This window comes from Porites lutea, chromosome 5, assembly GCF_958299795.1.
Source record: "Porites lutea chromosome 5, jaPorLute2.1, whole genome shotgun sequence".
Lineage (NCBI taxonomy): Eukaryota > Metazoa > Cnidaria > Anthozoa > Scleractinia > Poritidae > Porites > Porites lutea.
In genome coordinates this window covers 36439734-36458012 of record NC_133205.1, presented here as the reverse complement: position 1 = coordinate 36458012, position 18279 = coordinate 36439734, and the positions used below count along the sequence as shown (strand labels likewise).

General features: G+C 38.8%; 3 protein-coding genes across 3 annotated transcripts in view; 1 reads left to right on the top strand and 2 right to left on the bottom strand.

The window, feature by feature from the left end:
- LOC140937661 (growth factor receptor-bound protein 2-like) overlaps positions 1-602 on the bottom strand; it is a 10117-nt gene extending 9515 nt beyond the window's left edge. The window contains exon 1 of the mRNA XM_073387222.1: positions 453-602. Coding sequence (XP_073243323.1) covers positions 453-536 — 84 coding nt within the window. The 5' untranslated portion in view covers positions 537-602. The remainder of the gene's footprint in view (positions 1-452) is intronic.
- A 5318-nt stretch (positions 603-5920) lies between these two features.
- LOC140936957 (F-box/WD repeat-containing protein 7-like) lies at positions 5921-12239 on the bottom strand. Its single transcript, XM_073386469.1, has 4 exons — positions 12060-12239; positions 10466-11297; positions 8993-9586; positions 5921-7608 (listed from the first exon to the last, which is right to left on the bottom strand). The coding sequence occupies exons 2-4, from the start codon at positions 11287-11289 to the stop codon at positions 7005-7007; spliced, it is 2022 nt and encodes a 673-aa protein (XP_073242570.1). The 5' UTR covers positions 11290-11297; positions 12060-12239; the 3' UTR covers positions 5921-7004.
- A 166-nt stretch (positions 12240-12405) lies between these two features.
- On the top strand, positions 12406-17673 carry LOC140938575 (zinc finger matrin-type protein 2-like). Its single transcript, XM_073388067.1, has 2 exons — positions 12406-12961; positions 16781-17673. Exons 1-2 carry the CDS (start codon positions 12482-12484, stop codon positions 16913-16915), a joined length of 615 nt encoding a protein of 204 aa, XP_073244168.1. The 5' UTR covers positions 12406-12481; the 3' UTR covers positions 16916-17673.
- The last annotated feature ends 606 nt before the right edge of the window (positions 17674-18279 follow it).

The following is an 18279-nucleotide window of genomic DNA, read 5'->3' as shown; positions in this document are numbered from 1 at the left end:
TATGGACTCCCCTGAAAGCTTCATTTTACCATTTTTCACTAGAAAAGTTAGCACTGTTACTTTTAGTGAAGGAGGCTACACCCTCTCCCGATCGCAAAATGATAAAACTTCTAACATTTGATAACTTGTGCTCCCTACTTCGACATTCTCGCTAAAACTCGTAGTAGATTGACAACGGCTACCACGTTTTCCCGCCAAAATGACGCTGGTTCACGCGCAAGCTTTACTTAGTATTGAGAAAATCTCGTACTCGTAGTCGTACTCGTCTTAGAATCTAAAGGTCTCTAATTATGAAAGTAGACTTTGATTTCGCACAAGCAATTGTTACTACGAAAAATATCAGTTACGCGCGTTCTAATGAGATCGGGTTTATCTCCGACCTCTTGAGAAGCACGAAAACAAGTAAAGCTATTGAAACCGTAGATTTTAGAACGATTGATTTGGAATTTTACCTTCAAAATTGATCCTTTCCTAAAAGGTAATTCGTCTTCGTTGGAATGATGAGCTGTGAAATCATGCAAAGCAACGGCTTCCATTATTTACAGCAAAATTCGGCGAGGTGTCACTGCACCGGCTGCAAAGATGTAACCGGCTGAAGTAATCTTACTCCACATGCTTCAAACTAAACCAGCATGCATGTATTACCATAATTTAAACGTTAAAATAGAGTTTTAGTTCAGTTCTTTTGGTATAAGAATGGAAAGTTGTCAAGGGAGGATGACAAAAACAATAGAATCATCTTTATTAAAATAAATCCCAATGCTTCAGGGAATCAAATTCCTTTTTTATAGATTCGTAGAGAACTGTTGGTTATTAAGAAGCCCGCATACTAACGATTTAATACGATATCTTTGAAACATTTTGTATGCACTCTGAGAAATACTACGAAAACTGATTGCCTGTCCCTTTTGTTGTTGAAAATTATGGAAGAATTCCATGACAGTACTTGTTAAATCCTGTTTCTGAATTTATTATATATATGGCGACGATGAAGAATTATACGACGCAATCTTTACCGTGCAAAAGTTAGGACCAACATGAGAAAGATTTACTTTTAAGCAAGAGACTATAAAGGGGACAGAGAGGGCATCCCCCATATACACCATATTCCATAGGTAATTCGTCTCGAGTTATTTTTAGAATCGGGATAAAGTTACCTCGCGCGAGGCGTGGATGTTTCGTGGAGGTTTCGCACGACCAAACGCCGTGGAAAACATGTCGGGCGAGAGGCAATGAAAGCGTAAAAAGATCGAGAGCATTCCTGAATATTGAAGCGAAATGAGTCGGCGCTCACCTGGGAAAAAGGAATCGCTGGACTCTTTGACAACCCGTGAAATTAGTTTAACTCGAAGTTGTCGTAACCTCAGTGCTTTAATAAAATGAGAAATTTCGCCAGTCTATTGAAACCGGTCGTTTGTACAATTTAGGCAGTTTAAGATCCAACGACGCGGACGACAACTAGAACGTCAAAAAAAAAAATAGGTTTAATTAGCGAAACAACAACTTCGCACGTGCAACACACTTTTATGTTCATTTCTTTCCCGTTTTTGCACGACTACGAGGTGAAAATGCCTAATTTCGCGTTTTATGGAGGACGTAAATAAGCAACGACGAAACTTTATTTCTCTTTCTGAGCCTGAATATGGTCCCTTGAAATTCAGCTTTAGGAGAGTTCGCCTACAATTGACAAAGTAAGTGGGTAGGAATAATCGCTATAAAGACTGAAAAAAATAAACATCAATCCAGAAATTGCTCACTTCAAACTGTAAATTATAACTGATCCTGAGAGAATATTCGGTGTGTTAAGGATTTTCCTGCTTTACTGTTAGCTCTGTACAAGAGAGGAAGGGCGATTCTTTTTTAATTTCGGTTTCGCTGACACAGCTTTCGCAGAAATCTCGCTGTAGTCGTTTTCGTCGACAAGAGGAATAGCAAAATCGCTCTCCGCGTCTTCCCCCATTTTGTTCTGCGTCATTTCGTGAAGGAAGCGTGGCTCTCAGCGTGGGTCATCCACGCGGAACACATTCGCGCTATGTGATTGGCTGTTGTCTAATCCCCCTTGAGATCTGTGGTGTTAAAAATAACTTCAGACAAATTACCTATGGAATAGGGTGTTTATGGGGGATGCCCTCTCTGTCCCCTTTATAGTCTCTTGCTTTTAAGTGCTCAGCTTCAGTTTTTTTTTTTTTTTTTTTTTTTTGGGGGGGGGGGGGGGGGGGTACGGTCCTCTTGTCGCTAAAACAAATACTAAGCTCAAACCAAGGTAAGAAACTTTATTTTACAAAGCCCGTTTAGGCCCTTTCCACACATATACGCTTTTTGTTTGAAAACGGAGAAGTTTTCGTCCTTTTTTAAAGCAAAAAACATCCGCTTCACCTTGCCTTTTTTGTATGGATCATTTTTGCCCGTCCATCCACACGAAAACGCAATATACCATCTTTGATAGGAGCATGCGCGTTTACTGGTATCTGAGCCAGTGACGTAATCGTTTTCGAAAACTTTATTTTTCATTCACCCACACGAGGATAGCAGAACGGTGTTTTCTCCTTTTTCAAACAAACACGAATACGTGTGGAAGGGGATTAATCTCTCGCCAATCAAATGAGATTTGTTCATTTAATAATCAAAATAATGTTAACTTGTATGCTTCAGTCCTTGCTCTATTTGTTTGTCTGCTCGCTGCTTGCCCCGGGCCCGGGGGGCTACTCCCGCGAATTTTGGATAGGGGTGTACCGCGAAGGTTCGTGAACCCTAACCCTATTTAAGGACTAAGAAAGCGAAAACTGATATCCTTTTTAAGGCCCGAAGCCGAAAAATGACGCCCTATTCAACGGCTATTAAACTTCTGTTGCAAAATCATTTTGTTAATACTTAAACGGATACGTCAAGTTTTAAAAAAACTGTTCGTTTAGGCGGGCGTTTTCACACTCCAGTATTAGATAATACAATTAAGCTACCCTATCTAAGGACCACACCAGGGACACAGAAACAAAAGGGTCCAAAAAGATACCCTATTTAAGGACCGAGAACCTCAAAAACCATACCCTATTCCGCGGAACGTACCTATATAGTCCATATGTGGGAGTATTCCCCCCCCCCCCCCCGGGCTGCTCGCTTGCATTTTGCTTTCATGTTTCCAGCTTATTTGTTCCCTTTTCCCTTACAACTGCTATTACCTTTATTGTCATTTATGATTTATTGATTTTAGTTATTTACTCTCTTTCTCCTTAATTTTTGAAATACATAGTCCATGGTTAAATCTATCTCAAATCTTATTCTTTAACTAATATTATGCTAGTCTTAGGTTTTATGATTATTCCCTACTAATCAAGGTCAGTTTATTCTTGGTTATTCTAAAGTAGGATCAAGTAGGTAGTGGCCAACTCCAAAGAAGATGCTGCTTTGGCCACCACATACATTCAATATAGCAGTAACTCTGTTTTATTTTAGTTAATCAACTATTCGAGAGAGTCTGTAATTGTTACAACTTATGTCTGACAACTTCTGTTGTAAGTAGTGTGAAATAAAAAGAATCAATGAACTAATTCAACATTGCCGCTGTCACTTGACGATGAAAAGTCTCTTTTTTGGGAGTGTGGGCGGAGGCCCTGCTCCCTCGAATGGATGACAAGACATCTGGGGTTATAACTTGTTTGTACTTGATACTTGTCGTTTACTGTTCATTATTTCTACACATAAATTCGTAGTTTCACGCAATTTTTTATCCATAAGAATTGTTTGGAGCTCTTTTTATCTGCTCATTTCAGGGTGCTATTATGGGAAGGGGAGTGGAGTGGGGGAATGGAACGTTTTCCGCCGATTTCCACCCTCCCAGGAAAGACTTTCAGAACACAGTTACAGAAACAAAATGAAAAAAAAAAGTTTTTTAATGATGAGTTTATTAGAGTGTAAATATAGTGGTTGTATACACGTGCCATTTAGAGACCGTTTCATATGTTCTTAGCCCATTGATTCGACCAGTCGAATACAACCAAAAACTGCCAAAAATTTCGCTTCTTCCAGTTCCACTGCCACACTTAGTCGCTAACAGTAACCTATGAAAGAGTATGAGTTGTTAACTTATATACAAAGACAAAGACAAAGACTTCTGGCACTGTTACTGGGGACAGGGAAAACAAATTGGCCAATCCCGTAAAATTCCCAAAATAAGCCCCTCCATGTATAGGCCCCTCCAAATATAAGCCCCCCAAACCGGTAAAGCTAAACCCCCCCGTTAAATCGCCCCTCCAAATATAAGCCCCCCGGGGCTTGTACTTGGAAAATTGCCCCCAAATACAAAGTAAAACAAAGCAAAAACGGTAAATTTACCGCCAACTATACGGGCTAGTCCAATCGATTTTGGAAACGCAAATTTCCCTCCTTAGATAAGCCCCTCCATATATAAGCCCCTCTAAAAATAAGCCCCTCAAAAAGGGTCTTTGAAAATATAAGCCACGGGGCTTATTTTCGGAATTTTACGGTAGCTCAGTAGCGCGTTGCCAGTAATGGTGCCACAAGTATTTGTGAAAGTTAACTCTGCGCCAGTCTTTGTTCTCGTTTTTAAAGTGGAGAATTCCTCGAGCCGGAACAAATCGATAAGAGTAAAAATTTATGTGAATTTTCTTACCAGCTTTATAAAAGGAGGAAAAATTTACTACTTTTCCAGGTTGGACTGGTAAAAATGCTATTATACTAATCTTTGAAGGTGGAATTATGAACATGTTGAGAAATCTGGGGATGACTGTATTTAACAGCCAAAATTGTTTTTAGTGACAGTGACATGATCAGTCTGACCTCCATACATTTCCTTAAAGAATTAGTTGTGAGAATTTGATAAAAGATCAAAGCATTTTCCTTTAAGTGACCATTTTAGCAATTCTCATAACCATTTCTCTGTATTATGTTTTGTTATTGTTAAGAGAAAATTAATGTTGGTCACTCCTAGCACTAAAAGGGATAATAAGAATCTCTTACGAATGACCACCTCTCATTGGCGGCCTCTACCACTTTGTTTGGGAATACAGTGTTACAACAATGGTAGTCTGCGAGCAAGCTCTCCGCGGCGCTCCGGCCCGCCCGCCTAAGCGCCACGGAGAGCTTCACTTGATACAACTCATACCATAGTCTCCCCGCAGACGTCCTTTGGAGTTCGTTCGTCACGTATTCATTTCGAATGCGTGACGAACAAACCCCAAAGGAAGTCTGCCGGGAGCCTACCCTCATACCAGAGATGCTCACTGTATTTACTACGCAACTCGGGTATAAGAGGAACTTTTATGACAGCAGGGAACTGCTCATGTTGTAACCCAGAAATTGTATCTGGTAGATTCTCCTTAAATAAACCTATTCTCTGAGGAGACCCCCTGTAGTTTGACTCAACTACATGCAAGCCATAACTGAATCTCGGCATTTTAAGGATTTTGCCATGAGCAAATTGTTGCTATCAGAGAGATGCCCACATTGAGATGTTTCTGTATTGGGAGATTTGACTGTTAATCATCACTATAACAAAATTCTCAAATCTGATTGGCTATCAGCTGTACTGATTTCAGCAATCATAGGAGAGTGTAATAGAGCCTAAGTAATAATATTACCTACTTATTATACAGTATGCCCTATTGCACGCACACTTGAATAGGTTTTCTTCCACTTCTTGCAAAAAAACTGGTATTATTTTGTGCTTTAATTATAAAAAAGGTTAAAATATTACAAATTTTGTTAGTCATGATATATTGGTAACAGAAATCCTTGTTGTCCAATTTGGTTGGCAATCATAACCGTGATTAAACAAATTGGACTTCCACGATTTTGTTAATCACTTGTATGGTTACATACAGAATTGGACTCCACTCAGTCCATTTACCATCATTTATAAAGCAAATAAATGGGTAGCTTTGACCTCAGTAATGACTACAGTTGATTGCAGATAGTACAAAAATAAGCTTTATTTTCTTCCATCGTTGATGTGTAACCCAACATATAACTTATTACAGACTTTACAATCGTCTGAAAATGATGCCAGTTCCAAAAACACAAGTTGAAAAATTACTTAAGGATACCACAAAATATCCAATGCCATTTAAGTCCCGTAACAATATACAAAGACACGCTGACAGCAGGGTATAACACCATGTGAACACAAGCAAAATTATCCCACATTTGCTCTAATGATAATTCAAAGGCTGTCAAAAATATATATATTTTTGTAACTTCTCATCGAGGTGGGTCACTCTTTTTGTACAGTCCTTGATGGATACATTTGTCAAATTCTTACAATAATTGAATTTAATTGATTTGCCTGGCCAGCAGGCATTTCTCCTTGCTTGATTGACTTGATAATAAACAAGTTCATTCACAAACTAAATGAACTATAGCTTTTGCTGATGTTGTTTTGTAAGCAGTCTTAAGCAACAAATCTAACATTACAGATCATGTATGTCTGCAATCTAATAATTTTGTTGCATTACTTTATATATTTTGCTAATGTTTGATCCATTGAGTCCCAATTCAACTAATAGATTCCTTCCATAAAATCTTCTACTTTGCTATTTGTATGATTACACATTTATTATAAAGGTGATTTTGGGACATATTGGGATTGGGACCAAAGGGATGAAACTTAGTTGATATATAAAAGAGTTAATGTTAGGGTTAGGGTTAAAGTATTTTTATAAACCAAATGTGTGCATACATACGAGTAGCCAACGTTGGTGAATGCTAAGCTTCAATATTATTACAAGACGGCAAATGTGACTTTTACACTGATGTCCACTCCTCAAAAGAGACTATGATCAACAAGAAAACTCTGTTGTGTGCCTATTGCTTCCCAAAAATCAACTACCCAGTTTAAAGAGTAACAATAGCTATTTATGAGTCGAAATCTTTTAAGTCAGTATACTCTATATTCAAATCTATACAAAAAGGCACCATGTGAATTGTAAGGTAGTCTTACTTTCAGGGTAATGCACAAAAATTATTTAGAGATTTTTCAAAGGAATGAAATATTAATCATGTACATCAAAGTCCAAGACCAGGAGCTTGGTTTCTTCTGTACCATTTCTGCTTCCCACAGCACAAACAAGTTTCTTTTCATCACATTTTACTCTCCAAACCACACCACCACTACCCCCACTGTCCAACTTCACAAGATCTCTGATAAACTCTCCAGTACGCAAATCCCAGATTTTCACTGTGCCATCATCTGAGCTAGTAATCACAAAGCGGCTGTTGAATTGCAGGCATGTAACAGCACTCTGGTGCTTATTTGGACCTGCAAGGGTTTGCAAACACTGACCAGAAGTGATGTCCCAGATTTTGACAGTTGAATCAGCATTCCCAGACACCAAAGTATTGTTCTTAAGTTCCATACCACTGGTGAGTGACTGGTGTCCAATTAAGGTGTGAAGGCACTGACCAGTCTCCACGTGCCATACACGTATTGAGGTGTCCAGTGAACCACTAACAATGTACACACCATCAAATTGTAAGGAGTAGACCCTGTTGGTATGCCCTTGTAGAGTGTGTATACACTGTTCTGTTTCTGGGTCCCAAACTTTTACAAGGAAGTCATAAGCTCCACTGACTACACGTCTACCATCGTACTTCACACTAGGAAACATAACAGAACAGCTTTCAAGTCATGCTCATGTCAAAATTCTTAAAGTACATGAACAGTGAAATCTTATTTATAAGTTGCATAATCATCTTACATGAACATAAAACCTCATCCTTTTCTTCAGAGCTCAAGAAAAGTCCTACCTGGTAGTCCAGGACAAATAGATTTTATTGCGGGGTAAGTAACTTTTGAAGCTTACTTGCCCAACTGGACAAGTTATCTTCCGACAAAATCATTAACTAAGATGAGTAAGAAGTGGTCCCAGGCAAGCAAAATGTGTGAGTGGCTAGCCCAAAGAGCAAGCTGGAATTCAAAGTTTTTTTCAACCATGCTATTGTACGGAAACCTTTTAATTGACTCTATTTTCAAGGCCCACTAAAAGCATTCACCTCTGCATTTACTATGTAGGTAATTCTGACAACAAGAAGTTCAAATAAAAAAGCTACTGAAACTAGACATGGGAACTCTGAATGAACCACTACAAAAATTACTTTCCAGTCAATCAACACCTCTAAAATACCCAGAGGCTACAGTTGTCTACAGTGACCTTAGCTATCTGCAGCAGGTTTTTCAGAGCCCAGTGAGCTCCAATTCCTGGTTTCCAGTAACAGAGAATACAAGCTGGCATAGTGGTTATGCCTGGCTTTGTGCTGATTGTCTTTTAAATAACTTGGGCGTTGAAATTCTTGATATACAAACCACTTCACAGATATCTACCACAATATTTTTTACAGTGAAAACAGTATAAATGGATGATCTGTTTCTTGTTGATGTAGAAAAGGGAAGAGAAATAAATATGACTACAGGCGAACAGGGTTGTCATTAAGAGCCGGAGGCCGGGGATTTTCCCCGGCTACTAAGAGAGTGGCCCCCGGCTACTTTTATTGGAAAATAGAAGAAAAATAGAACCAAAGGAAATCCCTAGCCGTTTGACTCCCCGCCTACTTGTTGTGTTTACCCGGCAACTTGAAATCTTAGTGACAACCCTGGTTGAACCTCCATAAAGCGGCCACCCTTGGGGTACTAGCCAGTGGCTACTTATTGGAGGTTGGCTACTCAATGATTTATCATCTTTAGCAGAAACATCGCTTTATTTTGAAACACATACGTGACAGAAGCAGCATTGCTGGTCCACAATCAGTAGTTACATTCTATCTCGGACTGTATTTTCTTTCATCATATTCTTAAAATAAAGACTTAGAACTAATCAAGCCCTTGATGAAAACAATGGAAGAACTCTTGTTGGGACAGCCAAAATGTGGCAGCAGTTTAATTCCCCATTCTTTTCCTCATTATTTCGGGACTTTTATTACTGGTCACTTAATACAGGGTGACCACTTAATGGAGGTTCAACTGTATGTCTATAATCCTACTTACCATCTCACTGCCGCAAGATGGCCAACTAATACATGAAGACAGTTTCCAGAAGATGTATCCCAAACTCTTAGAGTTCCATCCCTGGAGCCACTCACTACAGTGTTATCATGCATGTCCATGCAGCGCACAGTGGATGAGTGTCCATACAGTGTATGCATGCACTGTCCAGTGTCTGCATTCCAAACCTTGAGTGTTCGATCAGTGGAGCCACTGACAATTACATTACCACTCAGTTGGGATGACCAGACTCCACCTGTGTGCCCCACAAGAGTGCGGAGACACTTGCCAGATAGGGCAGACCACACTTTCAGTGTGCCATCATCAGAACCGCTCACGATTCTACTACCACAAAACTGAAGACATGTAATAACATGGTCGTCATGTCCTTTGAGGACTTTAGATGGGCGTAATGGTCCCATCCTCCAATTCCAATAAATACGTTGTTTTGTCATGAAAAGTTTTTTAAATGGGCTATTTAAAGCTTTGGTAGTTTGGTTGACCTGTTGTGAACCATTAGATCTGCGTCGGACACACTTGACAGGATTTAGTGGCTCTTCTTCTATCCTTGCTTGCTTACACTTCTGTTTCCAAAGCCTATTAAATGAAGACACAGAAAGGTCAGATTTATAACCTTCATGATACAAGGAAATAGACATATATTCACAAAACACTCACAGGGCTGCAAATAACAGGCGGTGATTGGCCACTGGTTGACCAAAATTTCCTTGTGTCCAATGAAATCCCACCTGTGTTCAGACATTATGTCCAGAGAATTTTTTATTATAAATCATTTTACGGTAAGGAAGAATAAAAATCTACCTTGAGTAAATTTTACTTTGTGTTAGCACATTCTCAAGATTTTTCTTTTTGTTCTTATTTTTCGAGAGTCATCACAGTAAAAATTTGCTATGAATTGAAAACAAGACATGAGCGCCAGTGTGGTAGTCTGTCGTCGGAATGCATCTAATTATGTTATTCATTACTTGACAAAAGTTTCTGCTGGAAAATTAACCGGATCATTTTATAAGGGTTTGCACTGCCATTTATTAGTTTATCTGTACAAGCGCAGGATCGGAGTGAATAATTTTGCCAATGTAACTAAAGATATCATTTACTAAAGTCAAACATGTCAAGACTGCATGGTGCAGTTTGACCAAAATTTTGTTTTGTCCGACCAAAGATAGCTGGGTAATGGGACACATGTCCTTTTAAGAGGAGAAAGTTATTTGCAGCTCTGCATTCATATATCCTTTAGATGTGATCTAGTCATATACCAAACATATTGGTTTATTATGTGCTTATAAAATATGTACATTTCAGTATAAAGATTTGGTCCTTCATAGAGATGAAAATATAACAATGAATTGTTCAGGACAAGTTTTCCATTTTGTCTGTCCAAGTTAACAGGTTGTATGTGTCAACAATTTCTTTTACGGTGACTTGAACTAGAAATGAGAAAATGGGCCTACTCACAAGTTGTCATCACAAAGAGTTTGCCAACATTTGCAGGTTTGAGCAGCACGCAGCAAGTCCTTGGGTTCCAAAAATGACAGGACGTACAAAGCGAGTTCTCTTGGTAACAGAGATATGAAGTCCCGCTGAAACCTTGGTTCAATTGTACCCATAATATGCCTCACAATTGCAGGTTCACATGTCTCAATGATTTCATCAAGAGCGTACTTCCGCTCCTCCACTGACCACTGGTGAAATGTGCGCAACCATTCCTCCAGTCCTGCTGGGGAATGGCCGCAGAATGACATGTGTCTGCGGCGGCTGTCAACAGGACTCATCAGAGGTGTTGCAGTCTTAATTGTCCCATAATTTCTAAGGGGAAGGAGTTTTAGCAGTCTCTTGTGGGCTGGGGTACAAAATTTCTTTTCTGGTGATGTTTTCTCACTTTCTTCGTCATCAAGCTGATGACTACTGCTACATGAAAGTTTCCGTTTAGCAGATTCGCCACCATTTCCTTTTGGTGTGCTTTGTCCCTTACTTGACGTCCGTGTAGGAGAACACCTTCTATTTAACGAGGGCCTTCCAGTTTTTGCTTTAGCAGAGCCCCTTGTCTCGCGTCTGGTAACGGATGACGTCGGTGTACAACACAAGCCATTTTTGTTGACATCAAAGAAAATTTTTCCGATTCCTTGGATAACTTTCAAGTCTTCGATACTCGAAAAACCGCCCAAGGCAGTTCGTACTTCCACAATACTCTTCGCTATTGTTCTTCCCACTCCACTTAAACTCTCAAGTTCTTCGGTCGTGGCTCGATTTATGTCGACAAAACGTCCTGGGCCAGCCATCGACGTTCCTGTGAACGGCAAAAACAACAAATTTAAGTCTTGAAGAAAGCTGAATGTTAGACCTGCACCGCTGTGAGCGACGCGACGGACATAAGATAAAGCAAACAATATGGGTCCTTCGTCAACAAACCATCCATTTCTCTTGCACAATACATTTCCTGTAACTCACGAAACCTATTCTCGCACGATTTCTCATAATTTTCAAGACTCAATCTACTAAAAACAATAAAATTTATCCACTCTGAAGTTGAAAGGTAGAAATGACGGCTATTAGAGCCAGCGTGACCGATGCCGAGCCGAAATCAGGTTGGTACGCTCACACCATACAGAAGGAAAGCCGCATCAGGTACCTGTCAAAAAGACCGCGAAATCCATGTTTCAAGTTTTCGCGCAAAGTTGGACTTTTTTCAAAGCCAAACAGTAAATGAAGTAGCGTTTTGTGTGGAACACGAAGTATAATTCCGCATGGAAAGGAAAATTGGTTTTAAGTCAACAAAAACATCGCCATAGAAAAGCTTCTTGACACGTTTGATAACACGTTTCATTCCCTTTCAATATTTTACCTGTTGTTATAGAGTGGAAAACCTCGTGAATCACTTAATCGTATTTTTGACAAAATTTGCCGTGGGAAAATATTTAAAAAACGTGAATTCGGGTTAAACTGTCCCGACTAGCGACACGAACATCCGAAGAACTCAATCATCCGATCAATCACGCACGAATCCAAACAAAACGTGCACTAAAAACGGGACAACAAACCAATTTCTCACCTTTGTTAATATCTTGTAACTTCTAACAAGCATCAAACAGTTTTTAAAGCCCCAATTCGGCGGGCACGTCATATAAAAAATCGACTAGTGCTTTCTCCTGACCGGAAGGCGAGAGGAAAACACAAGCTTCTTGAAGCCGTTGCTGCCAAGAACAAAGATGGCGCGATTCACGTAAGTCGCACGAGGACCTTGGCCTCAACGTCACACCCTGAGTGGACTGCGCTACACTTCCAAATATGGAGAACAATTCCTCCCAAATATGGATAAAAACAATTGCTTTTGTTCTTAGGATCCTTCTTATTGGCCTTCGCCAAATAAGGCTCATTGTCCAAAAGTGGAACGCCTGGGCGATTTTATTCTTACTTTCTCCCATTCCCGAAAGAAAGTTCTGTTTTGAGAGTTTTATTGTCGTTATTTTCGACATGGCAGGCACAAGCGGGAAAAATGATAACTTCAGAAGGACATGGGACAGAGAAGAGTATGAAAGGAAAGCTAAAGAACGAGCGCTGGATGATTCTGACGACGAGGATGATTCGAGTTCTAAACGGCGTCCATCTGCCCCGGTGAAAAGAGAACTTCTAAAACGTAGAGGTTATGATGTAGATCTTGAAGCCAACCTCGGAAAATCGGTGGTGATAACCAAAACAACGCCGCTTTCACACACTGGAGGATATTACTGCAATGTCTGTGACTGTGTTGTCAAAGATTCTGTGAATTTTCTCGACCATATTAATGGCAAAAAACATCAGCGAAATCTGGGTATGTCTATGAGAGTGGAACGGTCTTCTCTTGATCAAGTCAAAAAACGTTTTGAGATGAATAAGAGAAAGAGAGAAGAAGAAAAGCAGAAAAAGGAAAAGGAGTATGATCTGGAGGAGAGAATGGCTATTTTGCGGGAAGAGGTAAGATATAGAGAGCTAACTAATGTTGGGTTTGTCAGGATCGAAAATCGTGGTTGAAGAACAGAAGTCCACTTAGAAACATCACTGAAAAATAGACTGTGTAGTCTTGCACTGGGCATGTTTAAAACTCGAAATGGCGAAATGACAAAATGACTTACCTAATTGTAGTAAAGAGAAGATGTTTTTAACTTGTGGATACCCAAAGGGTATCTGCCAGTTGTTCTGATGGGCTGCAATATGCAAATTTGTCATTCACTCAGGTGTGTACATGTAGCTGTCAAAGTCAAAACAGCATATTGTCATTGTTGCTGAAGTGCACTTTAAGTGAGTAGTAACTCACCCCACCTTGTAAAAGAACACAGGGAACAAGGTTGTTATGCTCACGTTTGCTGCAGAAGCATGAACACTCGCTGTTGATGCTATCATTTCTGTGGGTCATATATACATTACAAGTGTCTCAATCGTAAGCACTGAAATAGTCAGGGCTCAAAGTTAACAACCAACTGGTCGCATATGCAACTGGATTTTTAGTTTACGTGCCTAAAAACTCATGTGTAATGACACCTGTGCACCATAAAATCCAAAGCATAGTGCAACTGACTTGCTTCCGACCATACTTACGTACTTGAACTAGAAAGACGCTGAACAGTAGGTTCAAGCAATGAAAGTAAAAGTAAGATAGAAATAGCACAACCAGGCTCTCAATGATAAGTTACCTTGTTTTCCTTTCATCTGTGTATGTTTGATTCATCTCATCTTTTCTCCCAGTGAATTCCATGAACTCGAATGTTCATTTTTGTTTCGATGTTTTACTCCATCCCAGATTCTTCCATTTTGTAATAAATGCCGCTGACACATGCAATTATGCTACTAACGAAAGACGTGCTTTTTGCGCAATGGACAATCATGTCAAAAGTTCAGTTTTAAGGGGAATCAAATAAAAACGGGGCGTTTAGTATACAAGATCAAATGCTGCGACTGCTAGGCTACTTACATTGGTGAAACTGGCAGAAACCTTAGCACACGACTGACCAAACACAAACGAGCGACGAGGAATGGTGATGGCAACAATCACATTACTGAACACCATTTACAGACGAAACATCAAATTGACTGGGACTCTGCAACATGTATTACGTATTCTACAGACTACCATCAACGACTTACTTTAGAAAGTTGGTTTACTAACTTAGAACAAACGCCACTGAATCGTAGCCAACAGTTACCAGCGCCATACAAAGGACTTATTGACGAGATCAAGCAAAACTAACTACGAGAGAACGACTGGAGAACTATTAATTTGACTAACAATAGACGACTGTTTAACTGTGACAATAAACAAATCGAAACGCACCAATTACTGATTATGAGTCTTCATAGCCAATAACATGGCTTAACTGACAGACGACCAATAACATCGCAATGTAATTGACCAATCAGTTCAATAACCAGAGTATAATACTATCAACTGACGTGATACAACTCACTTTGACTCTGAAGGTGACTACCGCATAGGTTGTTGAAACGTCAGTCACTGTTAACAACAACAGTCCTATTCAGCACTACGTTCACCCGGACGATCAAACTCAACCTACTTGTGAAATGACTCCTGGGTTCAAACCTTTCACAATTATAAGCTGTGCTCCTAAAATTTTCAGCTGTACGCCTAAAATTTTGGCAGTGGGCCTAAAAATTTACATCTGGTAGCACAAGTGCTCCTAAACTCAAATTTAAACTTTGAGCCCTGAATAGTTTGAATAATAAAGATAGAATGGTGCCAGTAAATTGCATTATTAACATGGTTTATTGTTTATACTCCATACTTCACAGTCTGTTTAAAAGGGGTTCTGGTAAAGAACAAATCACAGTCTGGACTAATGTCATCTTCAAAGATGTTTTATGCTGAAAAGCTAGTATCATTTTCAGAAAACGGTAACAATTATTACAGTCAAGACAGGTCAAGCGTACCCTCCAAGATTCTATTAATGACTTGATTATTTAAGAAAAGAAATGAATTTGTTAGTTGTTCCTGTAATTGGTGTCAAATTCAATTCGGCATTTCTGCATGTGTAATGAGCAGTGAATATGTTACAAGAACTTCTCTGTATTTGGACAGATTGAAAATCTTTGAATGGGTGAAATTTCTTAGAAGACATTTACATCAAATTCAGAAAACTGAGCTGTTAGAAATTTCCTAACTGCCTCGTGTGTGAATTCACGCTCATTAGGCATGCAAGAATACAGAGATGAATCTGAAATCTACAAGGACCAATGAATTCAACTTTCGAATAATAAATTCATTACCCTCGGTAATGAAATCTTGGGGGGTACACTTGACCTGGCTTGACTGTAATGTATAAAAGAAACAATCAAAGTAGAACTTCCCTTGAATTCCTAGTTGAGGCAAGCAGGTTGGATTGAGTAACAAAAAAACTTAAGTATTTTATCAGGTGCCGATCTACAATACTCGTCAACAATCTTTGAAACAGAAACTGTTTCTCTTGAATTGTCTCGAAAATTTCTTAAATTCATTATTCACACCTTTGTTCTCAGCTCACTTGTGCCCCTCTCCTTCCCCTATGTTGAGCCATGCATACATTGGAGCACTGAGACGATTGTAGCACCCAAATCAACATTGGGGAAGGGGAAACGCACGCAAGTGAACACTCAAGATTTCTTACAAGTATTGTAGAATAAATACTGACCAATCCACTAAATGAGTGCCGAAAGCACAAGCTACTAGGGGTTGTCCGGGGGTGTGCTCCCTGGGAAATTTTTTGGATGTTAACCCCCCAAAGTCCCTTTTCCTGGGTTTCTGAGTCATTCATAAAGGATATTTACTGACTGTCCAAACTACTTTCCAGGTTTCAAGTTGGGAAGTTTTTTGTTTCTTTTAAAATATATTAATCATGAAAAATCTGACCGATTTCCATAAAAGGGTGGAAGCGGGTGTGGATCTGTGCCTGTTATTAAGGTGCTCAGTTTACAGGGAATTAGATGTTCACCAAACAATGAAAGGATAAGTTTTAAATTACAGTAAATACATGACATCAATGAAATAGAAATTTCTGTATCATTACATTATGATTCTGTATACATGTATGTGTTTCACTGGCCTTCCTCTGGCCAGTTAGAAGCTAGATATCCTATTGCATATTCCGTATTAGCTACTTATATAGCAAGGCTGCTTGGTTTAAGTGTCATTTTATGCTTGGTTCAATCAATCATTATCTTCTTTGTTTCAAACTCATTATCAGACACTGCTATACCCTAAAGCAAAGGAAATAAAATGTGAACCACAACATATATACATCTGGCCCCGGTTGTTCAAACGTCAGATAGCGCTATCCACCGGATAAATCACTATCCAGCGGATAGCGTAATTGATTTTCGTAATACTTATCCGCTGGATAGTGATTTATCCGGTGGATAGCGCTATCCAACGTTTGAACAACCGGGGCCTGTTATCTGATCTAGACTATCAAGGTGCCAGCTGTTCAAAAAAAAAATTCTCACAACTGTTAGAAGAAAATATTTTAAAACGCTTTAAGGCCCAAGAGCGTCCAACCTCAAATATCTCCTAAGAATACTCCATACATCATCTTGAGTGAAAAGCTATGAGAAGTGATAAAATTATCAACAAAGAGAAGATGCTTTGATCTTTAATCAAATTCTCTCAACTTATTTTATTAAAGAAATCTATTTAGATTGTTCAGGAGAATTTTCATGTGGATATTATCACGGACACTTTTTCAACATGTACTTCTACGCAATTACAAAAACATTAATATTATTTCTCCTCATTGTTTTTATCTAAAGGAAGAGCAGAGGAGGCAACATAGAAAGATTGCACGCAAAGAAAAGAAACAGAAGACTGCTGTGGATGATGGAGATATTGATCCAGATCTGGCTGCTACCATGGGATTCTCTGGTTTTGGTAGCACCAAAAAATAACATTGGTTCTCTTATAAAATAAAATAACAACAACGTTATTTTTGTATTTTTGTTCATGTTTGTCTTTAAGATGTCAAAACTAAAGGCCTTTTATTATGTGGTTGCCAGTGTCTGAGTTGTTCTGTAAACTTGTTTTAAATCCCTAATAGTGATCGAAATGAAATTTCGCCTTGTAATATCAATGCTTTATAGAGCAGTGTGGTCATGAGTATTAAGGACATGATCACAGAAGATAAATGTTATTGATAATTCAACAATTTTTTCATTTTTAGAGGAAATGTTTAGGAACAAGGAATGTGAAGTTGAATTTAAATATTAGTATTTAAAGGGTTATAAAGGATCTTCCAAGATGTTAAAACATACTTGTACCACACATTCAGGCTTGCCAAACAGTTAGCTCCATGTTGAATGTATGTAAGTATTATTTATGACCAACATCAAAGCTTTCATTCAGAGTTCAATGTTAATTTAAGGCAATTCCTTTTTCTCTTAAGCAGGATTAAACGCTTTTCCTTGTGATTTTTCCTTAGTGGATAACCAAAATGTTGTTTATAAAAAGGCTCCCTTGAATGTTTAGTTTATCCAGACTTCCTGTCAAAATGTTATTTTATGTTTGCATTCATTAGAATATGAGTACAGTTGTCAAGCTTTTTCCAGACTCAGCTGTAAATAATAAAAAAATCTTCTTTGAAATGTCCAATTTCCAAACTCGCTGTCAAGCTTATCTATGAAAAAGCTGAATTAAAATGTGCCTTGTGGATCGTATTAGTTATTGTAATAATTCTATTATGATTATTTTCTTGATTTTTTATTTTTCTGGCACAATGGTTATTCAATTGCATAAACTTTCCATCACCTGTTTCGTGTATTTCTTATCTAATCTAAGAGAGGCAATGTTTCACATACCCTTAAGGGAGAACCTGACAACAACTGGCCCCGTTGTTTAGAAGGTAGATAACGCTATCCACCAGGCCCTGGTTGTTCAAACATGGGATAGCACTATCCACTGGACAGAGTCTTTAAAATTTAGTGGATAGCGTTATTCCCCTTTTGAACAACTGGCAGGGGCACCCAACGACTTTTTTCTGTAAAATATCTGTTCGGAGAAGTAAATCCTGCTTGCCTAGAATTTTCCGTAGCTTGGGGACGGCTAAAAATTTCTCGCCATCACATATTTGAACCGAAAATTTTCTGAAGTGTAATTTTCACATCTCACTTCCCAAGTTAGGCTATTTTTCGTGGAAAAAAGGAAACCTAAAATTTTCGGATTCAAATATGTGATGGCGAGAGGAATCAGAAATATCTCACTTTCGTAATACGTTAAATTGCATCAAAAATTTTCTGGAAAATAATACTGAAGCCCT

What these genes read in the sequence shown, in the direction of transcription:
- LOC140936957 (XM_073386469.1), bottom strand. Translation starts at nt 11,289, where the DNA reads ATGGCTGGCCCAGGACGTTTTGTCGACATAAATCGAGCCACGACCGAA. An exon ending in ACTCTTTGTGATGACAACTT is followed by an intron (nt 9,587 to 10,465) that starts GTGAGTAGGCCC and finishes TTCATTTAATAG; the next exon opens with GCTTTGGAAACAGAAGTGTA. An exon ending in CATCTTGCGGCAGTGAGATG is followed by an intron (nt 7,609 to 8,992) that starts GTAAGTAGGATT and finishes TATGTTTCCTAG; the next exon opens with TGTGAAGTACGATGGTAGAC.
- LOC140938575 (XM_073388067.1), top strand. Translation starts at nt 12,482, where the DNA reads ATGGCAGGCACAAGCGGGAAAAATGATAACTTCAGAAGGACATGGGAC. An exon ending in TGGCTATTTTGCGGGAAGAG is followed by an intron (nt 12,962 to 16,780) that starts GTAAGATATAGA and finishes TTTTATCTAAAG; the next exon opens with GAAGAGCAGAGGAGGCAACA.